This window comes from Rattus norvegicus, chromosome 7 (genome assembly GCF_021556685.1).
Source record: "Rattus norvegicus strain SHRSP/BbbUtx chromosome 7, alternate assembly SHRSP_T2T, whole genome shotgun sequence".
Lineage (NCBI taxonomy): Eukaryota > Metazoa > Chordata > Mammalia > Rodentia > Muridae > Rattus > Rattus norvegicus.
Genome location: NC_141540.1, coordinates 139,708,637 through 139,730,172, shown reverse-complemented (window position 1 = coordinate 139,730,172; position 21,536 = coordinate 139,708,637). Strand labels below are relative to the sequence as shown.

The window sequence follows — 21,536 nt, the reverse complement described above, 5'->3', positions numbered from 1 at the left end:
ATTCTGTATGTTAAAAGTCTAGGTACAGCCAGGTGGTGGCGGTGCATGCCTTTAATCTCAGCACTTCAGAGACTGAGACAGATGGATCTCTGTGAGTTCGAGAATTCTAGCCTGTGTTACACACAGAACCCTATCTTGAGGGGAGAGAGTGGAGGCCAGGGATGGGGTGGGGTGGGGGGGAGACAGAGACAGAGACAGACAGAGACAGAGACAGTCCAAACTTCCCTGGCACCTTTAGCAGATGCCTAATAATTCAAATGAATTCAGATTTGCTCAAAAGAGCCCAAAGACAAGGCCTGTTAGACAGAGTGGATACTCAAATAGTTCAAAAGAACCCCGGGGGGTTGGGGACTTAGCTCAGTGGTAGAGCACTTGCCTAGCAAGCGCAAGGCCCTGGGTTCGGTCCCCAGCTCCGGGAAAAAAAAAAAAAAAAGAACCCCGGAGCAAAAGTGACAGTATTTCAGGGCAAATGGCAGATGTCCAAACAGCTCCAAAGGGCCTCCAAGCTGACCTGGAACAGCACAAGCAACCAGATTAGGGAATTTAAGTCAAGTCTCTAGAGCCCATGGACCACAAACAGTTGTGTCTCTCTGCCTTATCAAATGATAGAAAGCAGTAGTCTTTGCCCAAGTCAAAAGAAAAGTCGCTATAATAAAAGTGATCCCAGCGTCACTACGGGACCATTGGATCTTTCCCACTCTTTTATGGTTACCTGTTACTAATGGCTGAGGCCCCAAGGTCTGTGACTCGTGCAAGTTGTTTTAGAGCAGAAGCCTCAGCCGCCGGGCTTGATCACTCGCCCCAGTGTAACCTTTCAAGCCGTGAACAATGGTGTGAATCAGGGAGAGGAGATTTCATCTTTCTGCGGGGAACACAAAGAGAGCCCTGTGGACTCCAAGTTTATCGGGTATTGATTCAAGCTCAGCTTTAAGCAAAGGCCCGGGGCAGGAAGATACATTCAGAATTTAGAGTCCTGGGGTTGGGGATTTAGCTCAGCGGTAGGGCGCTTGCCTAGCAAGCGCAAGGCCCTGGGTTCGGTCCCCAGCTCCGAAAAAAAAAAAAGAAAAAAAAAAATTAGAGTCCTAGTCGGGGGCTCAGGCTGGAGAGATGGTTCGGTGGTTAAGAGCATTGGCTGCTCTCCCAGAGGACCCAGGTTCAAGTCCCAGCAACCACATGGCGGTTCACAACTGTCTGTAATCCCAGTTCAGGGGATCTGACACACCGCACAGACGCACAGGCAAAACACCAATGCACATCTCAAAAAAAGGGAGGGGGTTCTGGTCGGGGTGGTCCTGTCCATCTGTCTCTGCTCCAGTCCTGCAGGACAGCTGACCGGCTCCTAATCTCAGCTATTGTGGTTAATCTTTACTTCTGCGCCTGCGCCAAGGATGCTGCAGTGCCCTCATCTCCTCTGCTGTGTGTGGGGGATGTTCTGTCTTCCAAGGCTTGAGTGACTGCAGTTTTAGGACAATGACGCATCTCGGGCTTTCAGCCTGGTGCCTTCGGCCTTGTGAGTCACCCTTTTGTAGCCAAAGCTGTGTCTAAGTGCCTGCTGCACTTGATGGCTGGCCTGCAGCAGGAGGGATGTGCACCAGATCCAGGTCAAGCCCTTAAGAAGCCTGGAGCTTTGTTCTCATTCTTTTAAGGGCAAGTGGCCCTGCAAAGAAGCTCCAGCTAGATTAACAGTGGATAAAAGAACATGTGGGGGGAAGGAAGGTGATGTGGAAAAGAAACACTGTATCCCATCCAACAGAGAGGAGCCCAAGATACGTGTTGGTGATGGATGACACAAGGTATCAAGAGGAATAATAGTTTTCTGTTTATGAATGGTTGTTCTAAGTAGGTAAGTTTTGAAGTGATAACATACACAGAACAGGGCTTACACACAGGTGGAGAGAAGATAAGTACATTTACTGGTACCATAGAGTCCAAAAAATTAGACCCACTAATCTGGATGGAGATTATTTAGAAAACATCTCTCAAACAATGCTTTAATATTATGCTTGTGTTTTACTTTGAGTTTTTGCTTCATTTTTGTTTTGCATAGTCTCAGGCCGGGGTGCCAGGTCAGATAGATGCCTTTAATCTTTAATCCCAGCGTTTGGGAGGTAGGTGAGCCTCTGTGAGTTCAAAGCCAACCCAGTCTATATCGTGAGTTCCAAGATCACCAGGGCTATTTAAAATCTTTCTTATTTTCTTTTTTTTTTTTTTCCAGAGCTGGGGACCGAACCCAGGGCCTTACGCTTGCTAGGCAAGTGCTCTACCACTGAGCTAAATCCCCAACCCCACCAGGGCTATTTAAACAAAACACCCCAACTCACTAAATAGTCCTGGCTGGCCTAGAACTGTGTAACCAACCTGGCCTTGAACAAATGCCCATCCTCCTGCTTCTGCTTTCTCGGATGCTGGCATGACGGTGTGAGCCACAAGGACAATACACTGGTGAATTCCACTAGCTCCTAATCACAGAAACACACCCCACCACACCATCACACACACACCAAATTCCTAGTATTTTCTTCTACAGTGGAAAATCTGGAGGTAGGTAGCCTGCGGCCATGCAGTATGGTAGAAATAGTCTTACATTCTAAAGGACTGGAACTTTCGCTCGACCTCACAGCCAGCGTTCGTAATACCCCTTGAGGTGTGCTGTGCTGGGAACTCAGCCAGTTTAACCTGAGAACAATCAAACTTTTTGTGTTGGATTTCCAATGTAATCTTTTTTTTTTTTTTTTTCCGGAGCTGGGGATCGAACCCAGGGCCTTGCGCCTGCTAGGCAAGTGCTCTACCGATGAGCTAAAACCCCAACCCCCCCCCTTTTTTTTTTTTTACAACCTAAAACTTCTGTCTTCTGTTGCCCTGATGTGTGTGTGTGTGTGTGTGTGTGTGTGTGTGTGTGTGTTATGGTAATAAATTCTGAAAAGAGCAAATAGGCGAAAGGCAACTTTATGAAACAAATATCCACTGTAAACGCTGAGGCAGCATGAGGATGTGCTTGGCAGCATTTGCTATCTGGGTCGGTGACTTCATTCTTGTAAAACTCTTAAAAGACTTCTATGAAGTACCCTCCATTCCTTTCCTATTTGATGCTTTCTGTGCTGGCCAATGAAAGCAAGAGCAGAACACTTTATTAGGAGCACACAGGAGCAGACGCGGGACAGCACTCAGGACAGACAGAGGACACACAGGAAGAATCGAGCAGAGAATTTGAGTCTGGGCTCACTCTGGGTTAAATGTCACCAAGGGGAAAGGCTTTGATTTCTTTCCCAATCGTGTCCCCAATGCATTATTGGACTCGGGTTTATTACTGATGTGCTCAGCCAATGCAGCAGGCCAAGGCTTCCATAGCTCTGCAGCGTCACGGCTGACCTATGTTCTGTCCTCCTCCATCGTCAGCATGTGACTCAGGGTTGTCACTGATCCACATTCTAGGCAAGAAAAAACAAGAACAGTTAGGAAAGTCTTGTTTTTGTTGTTTGTTTGTTTCTTTTTTTTTTTTTTTTTCGGAGCTGGGGACCGAACCCAGGGCCTTGCGCTTACTAGGCAAGCGCTCTACCGCTGAGCTAAATCCCCAACCCTTGTTGTTTGTTTTTGAGACAAAGATCTACCTCCCTCCACCTCTCTTCGCTTCCCTCCTCCTCCCTCCCAAGTGCTGGTCACAACCCCCCCATGCCCCACCCCCGCCCTTCAGAACTGTCTGATGACCACCAGCAAAAGGCTCCACTAAGCATTCACACAGACATGGCCAATATATAGAACCCTACTCCTCACAAAATTAGGGCTCTGTTATTAAGGAAGAGAGACTGAGGAGCTGTGTGTGTGTGTGTGTGTGTGTGTGTGTGTGTGTTCGAGCGCACACACATCTGCGTATATGTATATGGGTGCCCATATGTATATGGGTGCATGTATATATGCATGTGTCCAAGAGGTCAGACGTCTACAGAGGGGATCTTCTTCAGTCAATACTTTTTTTGTTCTCTCTCTTTTGATGACAGGGAGGGGTTATCTCTCTGTATATCCCTGGCTATCCCCAAACTCACTCTGTAGCCCAGACTGGCCTCTGCGTCCTGAGTGCTGGGATCAGAGGCATGCACCACTAGGACAGGCCTCTACCTTTCTTATATTTAATTTTGTGTTTGTGTGTGCCTCCACATGGGTATATGCACATGAATGCGGTGCCCTTGGAGGTAGAGGCATCGGATCTCCTGGAGCTGAATTTAACGGGGTTGCGAGCCACCTGACAGAGTGTGCAGAACTGAACTCAGGCTTTCTCAACCACTGAGCCATCTCTCCAGCCCTACCACAGTATTTTTTTTTTAAAGATTTATTCATTTATTATATATAAGTACACTGTAGCTGTCTTCAGATACACCAGAAGAGGGCATCGGATCTCTTTACAGATGGTTGTGAGCCACCATGTGGTTGCTGGGAATTGAACTCAGGACCTCTGGAAGAGTAGTCGGGTGCTCTTAACCGCTGAGCCATCTCTCCAGCCCAAGATGAACTCTTTTTTTTTTTTTTTTTTTCTTTTTTTCGGAGCTGGGGACCAAACCGAGGGCCTTGTGCTTGCTAGGCAAACGCTCTACCACTGAGCTAAATCCCCAATCCTCCACAGTATTTTCTTAGGCCAGGCTTTCTCACTGAACCTAAGAGCTCATAGATTCAGTTAAGATGGCTACCCAGAGAGCACCAGGATACTTCTCCCCCAGTTCCTGCTTTCCACACTGGGGGTTTCAGGTGCGCACTACGAGGGCCAGCTTTGATGTACGTGACTAGTGGACAGAGGACTCAGGTCCTCGCAGTTGTGTAAGACATTTGCTGACTGAGCATCTCCCAAACCACTGTGTTTTACCTCACCGGGGCTGTATTTGATTTTTATATATTTTACATGCTTATTTAGAGAGTTTGTGGGCGTGTGAGGGGGGCGCACATGCAAACTGTGCAAGGGAACTCTAGGAGTGCAGCTTCTGTGAGACTTCCCCTATACTGGGGTGACCCTTTCAGAGATGCATCTGCTTCAGCACACCAATGTTTGGAGTGCCTAGCAGAAGTAGCCTGTGGCAGCCAGGAGGTGAAAGAAAGACAAGGGCCCACATCCTAGTATCCACTTCTTTTTTTTTTTTTGGTTCTTTTTTTCGGAGCTGGGGACCGAACCCAGGGCCTTGCGCTTCCTAGGTAAGCGCTCTACCACTGAGCTAAATCCTCAGCCCCTAGTATCCACTTCTAAGTCACTGACTGAGATTTCCTTCCTTCAGGTTCTACCTCCTAAAAGTTCTACTGCCTCCAGTGGTGCAAACAGATGGGAATCATGCCTTCAACTCATGGCCGTCTAAGAGACATTCAAGATTTTAGCTGTAGCAAGCATCTAATCCGCCTTCTTCCTGTGCTTTCCCGCTGAGAGGAAGGGGTCAGTGGTCACTCCTGGGGGATAAATTAGAGCAAACACTTTGCCTCCCTAGCCTCCTCCTTCACATTTGAACCTGATTTTGACCAACGGGATATAAAAGAGAAGTCATTTCGAGAGAGGTTTCTGTTTCCCTCCATGTAAGTGATTGCTTCTGAAAAGGACCCATTTCATCACCACCCCCATTTATTCTGAGAAAAGGGAACTCTCTACATTGCCTAGGCTGGTCTCAAACTTTGTTTTTCTTTTCTTTTCTTTTTTTTTTTTTCTTTTTTTCGGAGCTGGGGGACTGAACCCAGGGCCTTGCGCTTGCTAGGCAAGCGCTCTACCACTGAGCTAAATCCCCAACCCCGGCTGGTCTCAAACTTATAGTCTTCCTGCCTCAGTCTTCTAAGGGACCAAGATTAAAGGTATGTACCAAGCCAGGCAGTGGTGGCACAAGCCTTTAACCCCAGCACTTGGGAGGCAGAGGCAGGTGGATTTCCAAATTCAAAGCCAGTTTGGTCTATAGGGTAGATTCTGGGACAGCCAGAGTTACACAGTGAGACTCTGTCTTAAAAACCTAAAGAAGAGGGGCTGGAGAGATGGCTCAGCGGTTAAGAACACTGACTGCTCTTCCAGAGGTCCTGAATTCAAATTCCAGCAACCACATGGTGGCTCACAACCATCTGTAATGGGATCTGATGCCCTCTTCTGGTGTACATGAAGACTGCTACAGACAGCTAAATAAATCTTTAAAAAAAAAGGGGGGCGGTTGGGGATTTAGCTCAGTGGTAGAGCGCTTGCTTAGCAAGCTCAAGACCCTGGGTTCGGTCCCCAGCTCCGGAAAAAAAAAATAGAAAAAAAAAAGAATAAATAAAAAAAAATATCGAAAAAAAGTATGTGCCTGCCTTAGTTAGATTTTTACTACAGTGAACAGACACCATGACCAAGGCAAGTCTTATAAAAGGACAACATTTAATTGGGGCTCCCTTACAGGTTCAAGGGTTTAGTATATTATCATTTAGGTAGGAGTATGGCAGTGTCCAGGAAGTCATGAAGGGAAGGGGGGAGCTGAGAGTTCTGCATCTTCCAAAGGCAAACAGAAGACTGGCTCCCAAGTGGTTAGGAGCAGGGTCTCATTGCCTGCCACCACAGTGACACACCTCCTCCAAAGGCCACACCCACTGCTACCAGGCCACACCCCCTAATAGTGCCACTCCCTGGGCCAAGCATATTCAACCACCATTGTCACTTCTAAGTGACTTGGAAGTGGCTAAGATAGGCCTCTAAAGATGAGACCTCCGGATTGTCACAGGATGGTACCCACGTGACCAGGGGTGACTTGGCCTAAGGGGAGGTGGTAGTGATGCTCTCTGTTCAATTCTATGTTAGCTCTTCTACTTCACCGTGTCTCAGGGTACTGTGCCTGACTGATTTCGGTGGTGTGACAAGGAGGACATGCCCCTGCTCCTTTCTTTTTAATTTTTTTTCTTTTTTTTTCTTTTCTTTTTTTCGGAGCTGGGGACCGAACCCAGGGCCTTGCGCTTGCTAGGCAAGCGCTCTACTGCTGAGCTAAATCCCCAACCGCCCCTGCTCCTCTCAGAGAAGTGGGATAAAGCCTGCGGTCTGCCATGTAGTCAGTTGTGTGGGTTTGTGCACCACTCGTGTGCCTGACCTGCTTGGCTGCCTGGAACTGGAGTTACAGATAGTTATGAGCTGTCATGTGGGTGGTGGGAACTGAGCTGGGTCCTCTGCAAGAGCAGCAGTGCTCTTAACCACTGAGCCAACTCTCCAGCACCGGCAATTTTTTTTTTTTTTTTTTGGTTCTTTTTTTCCGGAGCTGGGGACCGAACCAAGGGCCTTGCGCTTCCTAGGCAAGCGCTCTACCATTGAGCTAAATCCCCAACCCCAAGTTGTAGAACTCTTAACCTCTTAACTCCTCCAGTGCCAGGCCTGCCCTGCTTCCCACCGTGATGGTAATGGACTGGACCTCTGAACCTGTAAGCCAGCCCCAATTAAATATTGTCCTTTGTAAGAGTTGCCTTGGTTATGGTGTCTCTTCACAGCCGTAATCCTAAGACACCCAGCATTAGGAAAGTGGAGGCAGGAGGATCAGCAGTTTAGTATCAGCTACAGACCAAGCTAGAGATTCTGTCTCCACGAATGAGAGGGAATGAGGCTGAGAATGCTAACTCTTACCTATAATCCCAGTGCATGAATGTTTGAGGCAGAGGATAGCATCAGCCTGGGCTATACAGTGAGTTCTGTGGTAGAGTACCTGCCTAGCACACATCTGTCATTGGGTTCAATTCATATATATCCTCCCCCACCCCTGCCACAGACCACTCCCATGAGAGCTGGATCTCTGGGTCTCACGAGGCAGAAGAGACAGTTGATCTCTGCAAATCGTCCTGTGACTTCCATGTGCTCTCTGGCATATACCCCCCTCCACACACACACGAAATGCACAAATTAAATTTTAAATAAAAAGTTGCCAGACATGGTGGCAAATGCCTTTAATTTCAGTGCTCAAGAGTCAGTGGCAGGCAGATCTCTGTGTGTTTGAGGCCAGCCTGGTCTACATGGTAAAGTCCAGGCCAGCAGGCACAACAACGACATAGTGAGACTCAGTTTCAAACAAAATCAAACAAGAAAGAAAGAAAGGAAGAAAGGAAGAAAGGAAGGAAGGAAGGAAGGAAGGAAGAAAGAAAGAAAGAAAGAAAGAAAGAAAGAAAGAAAGAGAAGAAACAAAGAAAATTAGTTCAACGTCATTCTTGGCTAAGTAAGTTTCAAAGCAAATTGGAACATTTGAGACAAAAGAAATATCAGTAACCACATCAAAAATTCCTTCAGCCAGGCAGAGTGGTGGGTCTCTGTAATCCTAGCATTTGGAGGGTAGAGACAGAGGATGAGGAAGAGTTCTAAGGCGACCTCTCCATGACTTGAGGTCACCTGGGTTATATGAAACACTGTCTCAAAACAAAACTGGAAACCTTTTTTTTTTTTTCTTTTCTTTTTTTCGGAGCTGGGGACCGAACCCAGGGCCTTGCGCTTGCTAGGTAAGAAACCTTCTTTTGACAAGGAAATTAGATCATGTTTTCCGCAAATCTTTTACTTATTTTGGTGTGTGTGTGTTATGTGTGTGTGTGTGTGTGTGTATACATAGCACATAGGTGAGCATCATATGATTGAGTGATCAACTTTAGTTTTGTTTTAAATTTATCACACCTACCAATTTATATATGGGTGTATTTCTGTTTTCCCCCTTGTTTGCTTGTTTTTGTTACATGGTTTCACTGACCTGGAACTAATCCAGAACGGCTATTCTGGCTAGCCTCTGAGCCTGTGTCTCTGCAGCACTGGCAATACAAGCACCAGCCACCATGACTGTCCCCCCACGCCCTCTGGGCTCTGGGGAATCAAGCTCCGGTCCTAACTGAACCATTTCCTAGACCCCCAAATTACCCACAAAACTGCTGCTGAAGCTTCTAGACCCTCCTCTTCTAACAGGGGGCATCCTGCTCTCAACTCCTGTCTGCTCCTTCTCCTAATTAACTGGCTACAGCATTCCTTTACTGTGACTCCTGGAATTGTGTTTAGCTGCACTATGACAAGAATCCCAGGGCACCTGACTAAGAGGCGCCTGAGGATCTGAAAGGGGGAGTTCTCAGGCTGCACAGCTGCAAAGGATCTGTGCTCTGTGCCGCCTCTGCCGGGAGGACATTTTGAATAGTTTAGTAATTGCAATGTGAGGGCAATTTTAAAGCCACACGTTAGCGCCGATCACCTTATGAATAGTAGTTTATGGTCCTGAAATAAATTCGGGGGTAGTTTATAATCCGATATGCAACACAGCGCCAAGCAATCCTTTTAGGAAACTTACATAGCACAAGAAATCCCTAATATTCTTCTGTGAGACATTTTCCTTCTAGTTTCGCCTCACTTGTTCCATTTAGCTACTGCCTCAAATGTTTAGAAATCTTTTCAAAGAGTCCTTACTTAGGTTATTCCATCCAGTTGATAGCTTAAGGCTAAAGATGGGGCCTACTCTGCCCTTACTTCAATAAGCTCAATATTTCATGCTTAGCTACTACCACCCTTTCCTTGGGTGATTGAAAGTGCTTCCAGTACTTGATACCCTTAGTATCGAGGACGAGCAATGTATCAAGTATGGCGACTCGCCTTCAAAGGGGGCTTTCACCGCAGGTAAGTTCAAAATGCACAGGCGTTAAAGGAAGCAAGGAGCAAGATAAAACTCACTCATCCAGTGTGACCACATGAATAGAATCAACCGAGCTATCTGGACCACAAGCATTTTAGGATGCTTCTTCACCTTTAAAACTGCGGGCCGGCCAGGTTCCAGGGTTCGCCCACATAGTGTGAATCTCCCCTAGTTACCTCTGCCGCAGCTCCCGCTGCCGCCCCGCATTGCAGCGGCGCGCCCCTGGCTGCAGCAAGGCGCGCGCCCCGGCGGCGGCGGCCCCGCCCCGCGGGCCCACGCAGGGAGGGGGCTCGGAGCCGAGCCCGCCTCTGCGGCGGTCAGGCCGGGCGCCCAATGGACGCGGCTGGTCCGGGGAGGGACCGTGACCAGCGGTCGCGCCCGCCCCTCCTCAGCTGCTACTTAAGAGGCTCCGGCGCGGGCGCCTCCGCCTCATTGCGTTACTTACCTCGACTCTTAGTTGTCGGGAACGGTAACCGGGACCCGGTGTCTGCTTCTATCACCCTCGCCTTCTAACCCGTAGCTATCATGGTGAGTGGTTTGGTCTGGAGAGGGGAGATGGAGGGGAGGGAGGAGCTCGCCCGGGGCTATGATCGAGGGGTGCGCGTGCGGAAGAGCTTGGGCCCCGTGATGCTGGGGACGTCCGTGGTTTGGGGCAGAAGGGAAGCACTCGGATCTCTCTGGAATCCGGTCTCCAATCATCACACCCTGCGCAAAACCTGCAGCGTGGCGCTTTCAGACTGCTGTCTTCCCGCGGGGGCCCTTCCCCCATCCCTGACTTGCTTGCTGCTTTTCGGGCGCGCGCGGCTTTTCCCCGCCCTCACTTCCTCTTTAGCGCGAAAAGGCGGGGGCGGGAAGGCGCCGGAGACAAAGGACGCATGCGCAACCGTTACATTCCCGCCTGAGAGCGGCGGGAAGAGCCTCCGCAGTGTGCGCGTGCGCGCTGAGGCACTGCGGGTTTAATTCGTTTGGGTGTGTCTCCAGTTGGATCCCTGTTTTAAGCTGAAGTTCAAACGTAGGATCTCTACCATCCTAAACCAGCTACTGCCGAGTTGCAATCTCAGCCACGACCTTTTTGCTTTTAATGAAAGCAATAAGGAATTTGGGCAATATTCCCTCAAATCTCCAGTCAGAAATTTGGGTGGGACCAGATGATGACATTGACGTGTTTTGAGGGAACAGAAATCGGATCGCAGCAGTTGATAATCCCCTGCTGAACCAAGACAGATGTGGAGGAGCTGAACTCTGTGCCTACAAATAGAGGAAGCTGAAAGCCAACAGCCTCCAGGCTGCTCAAGGCGCATGCTCTCAAAATTGCTCCTTTACCACCTGCGGCAGAGCCCAGCCCCTTGTCCCTGCAGCGAGGCACCTCCCTGCCCTGCTCCAGCTGAGTGCTTCCTGTGCCTAGAATTGTTCTGAAATCTGGACACCAGAGCAAAAGTAGAGCTGAGACGGTAGATGAACGGCCTTTGTATATTGGTATTCAGAAAGGGAAAGCCGTAACCACGCCTAAGTGGCCGAATTTGTCACATTGTGCCACTAAGAACTCAATTGCTTGCAACATTGCTAATATTCTTTTCTTCCTTCCCTTCCACAGCGTGAGTGCATCTCCATCCACGTCGGCCAGGCTGGTGTCCAGATCGGCAATGCCTGCTGGGAGCTCTACTGCCTGGAACATGGCATCCAGCCTGATGGCCAGATGCCAAGCGACAAGACCATTGGGGGAGGAGATGACTCCTTCAACACCTTCTTCAGTGAGACAGGAGCTGGCAAGCACGTGCCCCGGGCGGTGTTCGTAGACCTGGAACCCACAGTTATTGGTAAGTGGACTGGGGGCTTCCCTGGGGCAGTCCTTCTTGGTCACATACTCAGAATGTCTCTCCAGACCCGGAAGGGTGAGTGAGCTTGTGGGGTCCTTGGTGGTGATGGCTGATGTCTTCTCCTTTTTCAGATGAAGTTCGCACTGGCACCTACCGCCAGCTCTTCCACCCAGAGCAGCTCATCACAGGCAAGGAAGATGCTGCCAATAACTATGCCCGTGGCCACTACACCATTGGCAAGGAGATCATTGACCTTGTCTTGGACAGAATTCGCAAGCTGGTAAATGCCCTATGTGGATGGGTTTAAAATGCAGTGGGAGGGTGTCTTGGTATCTGTCAAAATGTGTCAGGTCTTTCCTATCAGGTAGAGATGGCTCACAGTCTAAAGGAATTGAAATAGTGTATGCCCTGGTAATAAGACATTATATGTCCTTTTCTCCCACAGGCTGACCAGTGCACCGGTCTCCAGGGCTTCTTGGTTTTCCACAGCTTTGGTGGGGGAACTGGCTCTGGGTTCACCTCCCTGCTGATGGAGAGGCTCTCTGTCGACTACGGAAAGAAGTCCAAGCTGGAGTTCTCCATTTACCCAGCCCCCCAGGTTTCCACTGCTGTGGTTGAGCCCTACAATTCCATCCTCACCACCCACACCACCCTGGAGCACTCTGATTGTGCCTTCATGGTAGACAATGAGGCCATCTATGACATCTGTCGTAGAAACCTCGACATTGAGCGCCCAACCTACACTAACCTTAACCGCCTTATTAGCCAGATTGTGTCTTCCATCACTGCTTCCCTCAGATTTGATGGGGCCCTGAATGTTGATCTGACAGAATTCCAGACCAACCTGGTGCCCTACCCTCGCATCCACTTCCCTCTGGCCACTTATGCCCCTGTCATCTCTGCTGAGAAAGCCTACCATGAACAGCTTTCTGTAGCAGAGATCACCAATGCCTGCTTTGAGCCAGCCAACCAGATGGTGAAATGTGACCCTCGCCATGGTAAATACATGGCTTGCTGCCTGCTGTACCGTGGTGATGTGGTCCCCAAAGATGTCAATGCTGCCATTGCCACCATCAAGACCAAGCGCAGCATCCAGTTTGTGGACTGGTGCCCCACTGGCTTCAAGGTTGGCATTAATTACCAGCCTCCCACTGTGGTACCTGGTGGCGACCTGGCCAAGGTCCAGAGAGCTGTGTGTATGCTGAGCAACACCACAGCCATTGCTGAGGCTTGGGCTCGCCTGGATCACAAGTTTGATCTGATGTATGCCAAGCGTGCCTTTGTGCACTGGTACGTGGGTGAGGGCATGGAGGAGGGAGAGTTCTCTGAGGCCCGTGAGGACATGGCTGCCCTAGAGAAGGATTATGAGGAGGTTGGTGTGGATTCTGTGGAGGGTGAGGGTGAGGAAGAAGGAGAGGAATACTAGTTCATTCCTGCAGTCCCTGTATCATGTCAAACTCAACTCCAGCTCCAGCACTAGCTGCAGGCATCGATGCTTCTATGCTGTTTCCCTTCTGTGATCATGTCTTCTCCATGTGTACCTCTTAAGTTTTCCATGACGTCTCAAAGTAAAAGCTTTAAGAAAAGAATTCGTCTTTGTGTACTTTTTACTTAGGATAAACCTCTTGTATCCTAGATCAGCCTAGGCCTGCCCCTCCTGTTTTAATCCCTATGATAGTAATTAGAGGTAACTACCTGGGTGATTCGTGGCTTCTTGTGTGCTAGGGGAGCACTAGACTGAGAAAGTCTGTATGACATGTTAGCTTCTCTGACTGCACACTACCTAAAACATTTGCCATGTCAGATGGTCCTTGAGGCTGGTCTGTGATTTCCTTTAATATCTATGCTAAGTTCAGGCTTACATAGAGCTTGGGGAGGGTGTGAGGGCTGTGAACTGCAAACACTTTGAAGGTGATATAAAGGCCCCGATTCCAGGTTGAAGATTAGGGCTTACCAAACCCAGGAGGGAAGTTGTGTTTGACCCTCAGTGCTAAAGGAAAGTCTACAGGGGTGACCTTTAACTGGTTGTTTCCTACTAGGAACAAGCCAAAGGAAGAACATGGTCCATGTCTACTGGTAGGGACTGCATTCCAGGATGTGGGGACATAGGTAAAGGTTGGAAGGAATCCATGTACACCACTAGGCTTGAGGATATTTGGTACAAATTTCAAACAAGGCCTCAGGCATGCTAGACAAATGTTGCACTGCTGATCCACTGTTTGATCTCTCAGTATGTATCCCAGGGCTGCTTCTGCCTCCCACGTGTGGGATTAAAGCCCTGAAATAAAAGCTGGAGGATCAGGAATACAAGGCTGGCCCACCTGAGTCTTAATGACCCTGTCCCAAGGGGAGCAAATCAAAGCTACAAACTAGGTGTGGTGGCATCTGTGAGCTGGGGCTGGATATGCAGAGGAAGATACCTTTGTGCTTGCTAAGGAAGTCGAACCCAGTCAAGCCCCATATCCCAGTGAGAGGTCAATCTAAAAAACCACAGTAGAGACTAGTAGATGGCCTATCCAGTATAGATTTTTTTGCATAGGACCCAAGTTCGCCCACACTCACATCTCTTGGTTTACTATCTCCAGTTCCAGGGAGATCTGACCCCACTGCGTTCTGGTGCCTGTACCTTAGCCACATGTGTACATATAAGTCTAGAAAGGACCCAAAACAAGGTGGACAGCTCCTGAGAAAACATTGAGGATGACCTCTGACCTTCACACATGCTCACATTCTTATGAGTGCACACACCCACGCACACCTACAGAAAGGAACATCGTCACAAGGGAGATCGTGTCAGGTATGGTGGCACACGCTTTTAATATCAGTGTGCAGGAGGCAGAGAGACAGGTGAGTCTCAAGTCAAGGAAGGCCTCTCGTACACTAGGTTCTGGGACCACTAGGATCACACAGACCCTGTCTCAAAGCAACAACTGTGGGGATGCAGAAGTGCATTTGTAGCTTAGTTTAGTAGAATGCTGGCCCCGCATTCATGAAGCCCTGGGTTTGAACCCTAGCCCTGCATTCATCCTGGCATGACGGCTGAGGCCTATAATCTCAGTACTTGAGAGGTGGAGGCAGGAGGATCAGAGGTTGCAGTGCCTGGTGAAGCCTGTGACCCAGTGAAGGCTGCAAAATTATTAAATCATGATCATTTCCCTCCTAAGCATGGTTGGTTATAGTTGCTGTTTTGGGGTTTTGTTTGTTTTGGGTTTTTGAGACAGGGTTTCTCTGTGTAGTCCTGGCTGTCCAGCTCTGTAGACCAGGCGAGCCTGGAACTCACAGAGAGAAAGAGAGATCCTCTGCCTCTGCTTCTGCCTCCTGCCTCTGCCTCTGGCTAAATGGTGGGCTAAAAAAGGCATCTGCCACTACACCCTGGCTTTGTTTTGTTTGCTTGTTTTTTAATTTATGGCACTCCTTCTGCCTCAGCTTCCCAAATACTAGGATCACAGGAAAGTACAAGGGTATGTGGCCATCCTAAAATCTTCATTGTTCATAGTCAATGTACATACATTTTTAAAAAATATTTATATATCATATACACTGTAGCTGCCTTCAGACACACCAGAAGAGGGCATCAGATCCCATTACAGATGGTTGTGAGCCACCATGTGGTTGCTAGGAATTGAACTCAGGACCTCTGGAAGAGCAGTCAGTGCTCTTAACTTCAGAGCCATCTCTCCAACCCATGTCTGTACATTTTAAAGGTTTATAAAACTCACACATTCGCCTCCCATTCTCTTTAAGCCCTTCTGGAGAAGAGGAGTCCCAAAGGGTTAAGGGTCAGAGAGAGAGTTGGCTCTTGTTCTGTTATGAGGCCCCCTTACCTCCCGGATCGGGTCGCTTCTTCTCTTGCACCGCAGATTTCCAGTAGCCTTGCTCATAGGCGTTAATAGGACCCTGTCAGGCCCTGTAAGCATGAAAGCAAGAGATGGGGCTGGAGAGATGGTTCAGTGGTTTCTTAACCACTGACTTAACCACACTGACTGCTCTTCCAGAGGTCCTGAGTTCAATTCCCAGTAACTACATGGTGGCTCACAACTATCTGTAATGAGATCTGATGCTGTCTTCTGGTGTGTCTGAAGACAGTGACAGTGTAGTCACATACATTAAATAAATAAATTAAAAGAAAAAAAGAAAGCAAGAGATGGTCCCCTTCTTCCACCATATCGATTCTGGGGTCAAACTTAGGTGGTCAAACTGGCATCTCATTAGCCTTAAGCATTTGCTAAAGACAAAAACAACAACAAACAACAAAAAGCTCACCATGCTAAAATGGGCTCAGGGCTTAGCGTTCATTCTTCACCTTCTGCCAGAAGTCATTGTTAAAATGGGAGGACTCCAGTTACTCATCTCACGGATGACAGATTTAATTGGCAAGCAGAGAAGCAGATGATCCATCAGCTTTGGGCCCTGCCTTATCTATTGCCTGTTAAAAGATTAGAGCGAATATGGATGGGTCTTTCAGACTTAAGGAGGATCCATGCTGTGGTCGAGGGTAGATAGTAAGAGTAAAAGATTGAATCAAGGAAGGCAGGAGGAACATTTTAGTCTGAGAAGGAAGAATGAGAAAAAATATACCTCCCATTCCCAGAAAATGCCTAGCAAATTCCTTTATGCCCTGCAGATGGCACCACCGACAAGGAGTTCTGTCCAGGAGAGTCAAGCCAAGCCTTGTAAACTTTGTCTGCCCTTGCCATCACCTTGGAGGTAAGGCTCAAAAAATGCAACAAACAGGAAGTGACCCACAGGACATGCCTAGCATTCACCTGCTCGTCAAATTTTACTCTGACAGTTACTGGAGGAAGCTGTGCCTGGTGTTCCATTACTGTGAATCAGGCAGTCACAGGCAACCTCATACCCAAGAAGTTTCTTGACCTGAGACCCAACCCCTCCACTCCTACTCCAGGACAATAGTTAAAAAAAAAAAAAAAAAAAAAAAAACAAACAAAAGAAATCATGGTTTTGGGTCAACATGAACTAAGGAAGCCAATGTCATAGCTACATTAAATTAAATTAAATTAAATACTGATACAAAGAAATAATCACTGATGGTCATCTCCAGACTGCTACTGTTGACATTATGTTGCTAAAACTAGCTTCTTCCCTTCTGCCACTCCCAACAGACAGCTTTCTGGATGCTACTGTGTTCAAATGTTCAGAGTGAGAGTTTAAATGAGGAAGGCAGAGTTGCTGGGCAATGGTGGTGCATGCCTTTTATCTCGGGATCTATGAGTCAGAGGCAGGTGGATGGATCTCTGTGAATTCGAGCCAGCTTGATCTATGTGTTCCAGAACACCCAGAACCACAGAGTGAAACCTTATCTTTTTAACTGAAAACAAAACAAAACCAAAAAACAAAAGGAAGAAAGTCATATTTATCATTTTGTGTCTGTGTCTGTGTGTGCGCGCCTGGGCGTGCATGTTCCCAGAGTCTTGTGCATGCAGGGCAATCATTCCGACAGACCTTCTTTGTCTTTTTATTGGCACTGAGGATGCAACTCAGGGCCTCGTGCCTACCAAACAGGCACTCTTGCACCGAACCAAAGGGGTGGGTGAGTGCTGTGCTCATGATCCTAAGTCTTTAGTCAGCTGAGGCAGGAGAAATGGTTTGAGAAGACTGGGGCAGTGCAAAGCATGAACGGACCTTTGTTCATTACTCACTGGTACTTTTTTCCCCCATTTTTCGAGACAAGGTTTCTCCTCATAGCTCTGGCTATCCTGGAACTCACTCTGTAGACCAGGCTGTCCTTGAACTCAGATCCGCCTGCCTCTGCCTCCCTAGTGCTATGATTAAAGGCATATACTGGGTCACCTGGCCTGCATTTTACTATTGATTGATTGATTTAGAGAAGTTTTCTCTGTGCAGCCCTGGCTGTCCTGGAAGTTGGTCTGTAGACCAAGTTGGCCTCGAACTCATAAAGATCTGCCTGCCTCTGCCTCCTGAGTATGAATGCTGGATTAAAGGTGTGTGCCACCACTGCCTAGCTCTGCATTCTTCTTCTTCTCCTCCTCCTCCTTCTTCTTCTTTCTTCTTCTTCTTCTTCTTCTTCTTCTTCTTCTTCTTCTTCTTCTTCTTCTTCTTCTTCTTCTTCTTCTTCTTCTTCTTCTTTTAAAGATTTATTCATTTATTATATATAAGTACACTGTAGCTGTCTTCAGATACACCAGAAGAGGGAATGGGATCTCTTTACAGATGGTTGTGAGTCACCATGTGGTTGCTGGGAATTGAACTCAGGACCTCTGGAAGAGTAGTCGGGTGCTCTTAACCGCTGAGCCATCTCTCCAGCCCCTCCTCCTCCTCCTCTTCCTCCTCCTCTTCCTCCTCTCCTTCCTCCTCCTCCTCCTCCACCACCACCACCACTATCATCATCATCATCATCATCATCAAATTTTACTTTTGACCCACAAGTTTGAAGTCAGACTAGTCAACATGTTTAGGCCAGCTAGAGTTACACAGTAAGATTCATTCTCAAAACAGACCAAAAGACAGACAAAGTGTGCAAGTCCTAAGGAAGGCCAGACCAGAAGAGGGTGATGAATTCTTGTAGGACTACAGTTACAGGGAGTTAGTCGTGAGCTGCCATGTAGGTGCTCAGAACTTAACCCAGGTTCTCTGTGCAGCCCTGGCTGTCCTGGAAGTTGGTCTGTAATTGGTCTTTATGGCCTCGAACTCATAAAGATCTGCCAGCCTCTGCCTCAGAGTAAGTGCTCTGAGCTGCTGAGCAGTCTCTGTAGTCCTAGATATTTTGCCTTTTAAAGTTCACTTCAGGCCAGATGTAGAGCTGTGTTTCCATAATCCCAGCACTGGGAGGCTAGCTGAGTTACACAGTGAGACCTTGTCTCAGAATAAATGAGATTCAAATCAGTTCTCCACATCTCTGTGTAGTAGATGTTAAGTTTATACTCAGATTCCTCTACGGAATCAGAGTGCCTGTACGGATCTGAGGCAGGAGGACCTCTGTGAGTTTGAAGATGACAGCCTAGATCACATAGTTCATTTCTAACCAGCCTGGGCTACGGAGTAGAGCCCTGACTTAATACAAAAAAGTGGCGTCTGTGCCTAGCAAGCTCAAGGCCCTGGGTTTGGTCCCCAGCTCCGAAAAAAAGAAAAAAGAAAAAAAAAAGTGGCGTCTGGAGAGCTGGACCATAGATCAATGGTAGAGTGTTTACCTAGCATGTACTAAGCCTGGATTTGATCTCCAGCACAGGCTAAAAAAAGGGGGGGTGGGGCTGGAGAGATGGCTCAGTGGTTAAGGGCACTGACTGCTCTTCCAGAGGTCCTGAGTTCAATTCCCAGCAACCACATGGTGGCTCACAACCATCTGTAATGAGATTTGATGCCCTCTTCTGGTGTCTGAAGACAGCTACGGTGTACTTATATAGAATAAAATCTTTATTAAAAACATCTGACTGTAAGATGAGATACAGTGAGTTATCTCGGGACAGCAGACTGGTAGACTCAGAGTCCAAGTGTTTTGATTATTAGTAATGCTAGCTTGTTTTCTTTTTTTTCTTTTCTTTTTTTTTTTTGCTTTATGGAAAATTTATTACAACTCTCCAGCCGCGCATTACTTCTTCTCAACATCTTGCTCTGCGGCTTCTTTCGCCCTCTTTGCTCGGATGCCGAAGAGCCGGGCATTGGCTCGGGCCATGCGAAGGCTGGCGAAAGCCTTAAAGTTCTTCTCCTCTTCCGTGATGGCTCTGGCCTTCTCCTTTTTGTACACATTCCGGATGGGCATCACAGGTCCTGTTAGCTGCGTGGCCAATTTAAGTTCTTCAGCAGAACTGTCTCCCTTCTTCGGAGCAGAAGGCTTCCTGGGGAGAAGTATGAGCTTGGAGCGGTACTCCTTCAGGCACTGCACGTTGGCCTGCAGTGACTCAGTGGATTTGTTTCGCCTCCTTGGGTCCACAGAGATGCCGATGGTGCGTGCCATTTTCTTGTGGATACCAGCCACCCTGAGTTCCTCCAGGCTGAAGCCCCTGCCAGCCCGGACCTTGGTGTGGTATCTAACTGTAGGGCACCTCACGATGGGCCTGATGGGACCAGACGCGGGGCGAGGGGCGATGCGGCGCGCTTTTCGCCTACCTGGCCTTGCATCTGCGGATCTTGCGTGCCGGCTGGTTGAACCACGTGTCCACTCGCTGCTGCCAGTCCTTGTGGAAGTGGGGCTTCAGGATCATGCCATTCCGGCTGGGCGCCATGGCTGCCTCCTGTACAGGAGAATGGCTGAGCGGAAGGGACCGGGCACCGCAAAGCACCCTGGGGTTGTAGGGAGCGCTAGCTTGTTTTTTTACTACGTTTGCAAATGTTTGTCCTCAGGTTAAAAGCTGAGAAAATCACTCTGTTCAAGACAAACATGATTCTTTCTCTAGAGAAGTCTACATGGGAAGGCAGCCAACAAATCAATGTAAACAAGTTAAATCTAATTACGGCAACCTCTGATAACACGAAGAAACAGGTTGCTTGGGCTGGTGAAATGGCTTTGGCCTGTAAAGGCGCCAAATCTGAAGACTTGAGTGTGAGCCCCAAGACCCCCGTGATAGGAGGAGGGAGCCCATTGCTGGAAGTTGTTCTCTGAGCTCCATACTTTACAGCACCGTGAATGTACCTGGATACACGTAGAGGAGCAATTTAAAAATAATAAAGTCGGTTGTTTTAGATAAGGTGGTGAGGGAGACTACTCTGAGCTGTAGTTTAAACCAGGAGATAAATGGGGGGGGGGGGAAAGATCACAAGTTTCAAGGCCATCCTGGGCTATGGGAGCCAGCCAGAAGTGAGTGGGAGTTATCTTAGATAAAGGAAATAAATCCAGAGTCCTGAGGTCAGAAAGGGTGGGGCAGGGCCCGCCAGGGACAGATAGAAGGCCGGAATGAGAACAGCACCAGGTTACAGTAGAGGGGGCCTAGATCTCAGATACAAAATACACAGAGAATTTGGCATGGTGGAAACCTAAGTGAGGTGGATTGTGCATCAGGGCACACATCCCAGCCCATCCAGAGGGCCGTGGATCTGCAGTCCCTGTTCTGGTGGGGTATTGTTTGTTTTTTGTTTTTCTTTTTAAAAACAGAGGGTTTTCTCTCTGTAGCACTGGCTATCCTGGAACTTGCTCTGTAGACCAGGGTAGCCTCCAACTCAGATCTCTGTGTAGGTCAGAAGTAGTGTTTGCCATACTACATACAAGGTCCTTTGTTCAATCCCCAGCCCCTCCCCCCCTCTCATGCACAAGCACGAGGGGGAGGGGAGGAAGTGGTGTGACATCAAACCCCATGGTTGAGATTTGTTTAAAAAAGATTGATACAAATCAAACCAAAGCCACTCTATTGTTCGACCTGTGAGGGCATGAATCTCCCTTACCCCAATCAACTTGCAATACTTTACTAATTTATTTTAAATTTTTTTTTTTTTTTTTTTTTGGTTCTTTTTTTCGGAGCTGGGGACTGAACCCAGGGCCTTGCGCTTCCTAGGTAAGCGCTCTACCACTGAGCTAAATCCCCAGCCCCTATTTTTAAAATTTTTTATTTTTTTAAATCGTGAGAGTATAAGTGTGTGTGTGTGTGTGTGTGTGTGTGTGTGTGTGTGTGTGCATGTGTATGGACACAGATTCTCCCTAGAGCTGAAGTTACAGGTAGCTATGAACCGTGCAGCATGGGTGATAAGAATCTAGCTCAGGTCCTTTGCAAAAGCAGTGCATGCTCTTAAGCTCTGAGCCGCCTCTCTTTAAAATTAATTAACTAATTAATCAATTAACTGAGACAGCGTCTATGGCCCTGGATGTCCTATGTAGACCAGGCTGGCCTCACACTCACAGAGATTTGATTGCCTTGTCTCAAGAGTGCTGGGATTAAAGGCATGTGCCATCACACCTGACCTACTTTTATTTTTAAAAATTACTTTATTTTTAATATTTTTTCGTTCTTTTTTTTTTTTTTTTTTTTTTCGGAGCTGGGGACTGAACCCAGGGCCTTGCGCTTCCTAGGCAAGCGCTCTACCACTGAGCTAAATCCCCAACCCCCTATTTTTAATATTTTAAATTATGTATACGAATGTCTCAGTTACTGTTCTATTGCTGTGACAAAAAAAAAAAAAAAAAAAAAAAAAAACTGTGACCAAG

General features: G+C 47.9%; 2 protein-coding genes and 1 pseudogene across 3 annotated transcripts in view; 1 reads left to right on the top strand and 2 right to left on the bottom strand.

The window, feature by feature from the left end:
• The window catches only part of Tuba1c (tubulin, alpha 1C), a 120,106-nt gene extending 100,465 nt beyond the window's left edge, over positions 1–19,641 (bottom strand). The window contains exon 1 of the mRNA XM_087556820.1: positions 18,851–19,641. The gene's annotated coding sequence lies outside the window, so the exon portion shown is untranslated. The remainder of the gene's footprint in view (positions 1–18,850) is intronic.
• Tuba1b (tubulin, alpha 1B) lies at positions 10,035–13,016 on the top strand. The gene is given in 4 exon segments (NM_001044270.3): positions 10,035–10,136; positions 11,203–11,425; positions 11,557–11,705; positions 11,871–13,016. Coding segments are annotated over 4 exon segments (1,356 nt in total). The 5' UTR covers positions 10,035–10,133; the 3' UTR covers positions 12,852–13,016.
• Rpl13-ps3 (ribosomal protein L13, pseudogene 3) lies at positions 18,993–19,641 on the bottom strand (annotated as a pseudogene). The gene has a single exon (XR_015626006.1). The product of XR_015626006.1 is annotated as a ribosomal protein L13, pseudogene 3 (transcript).
• Positions 19,642–21,536: the final 1,895 nt, after the last annotated feature.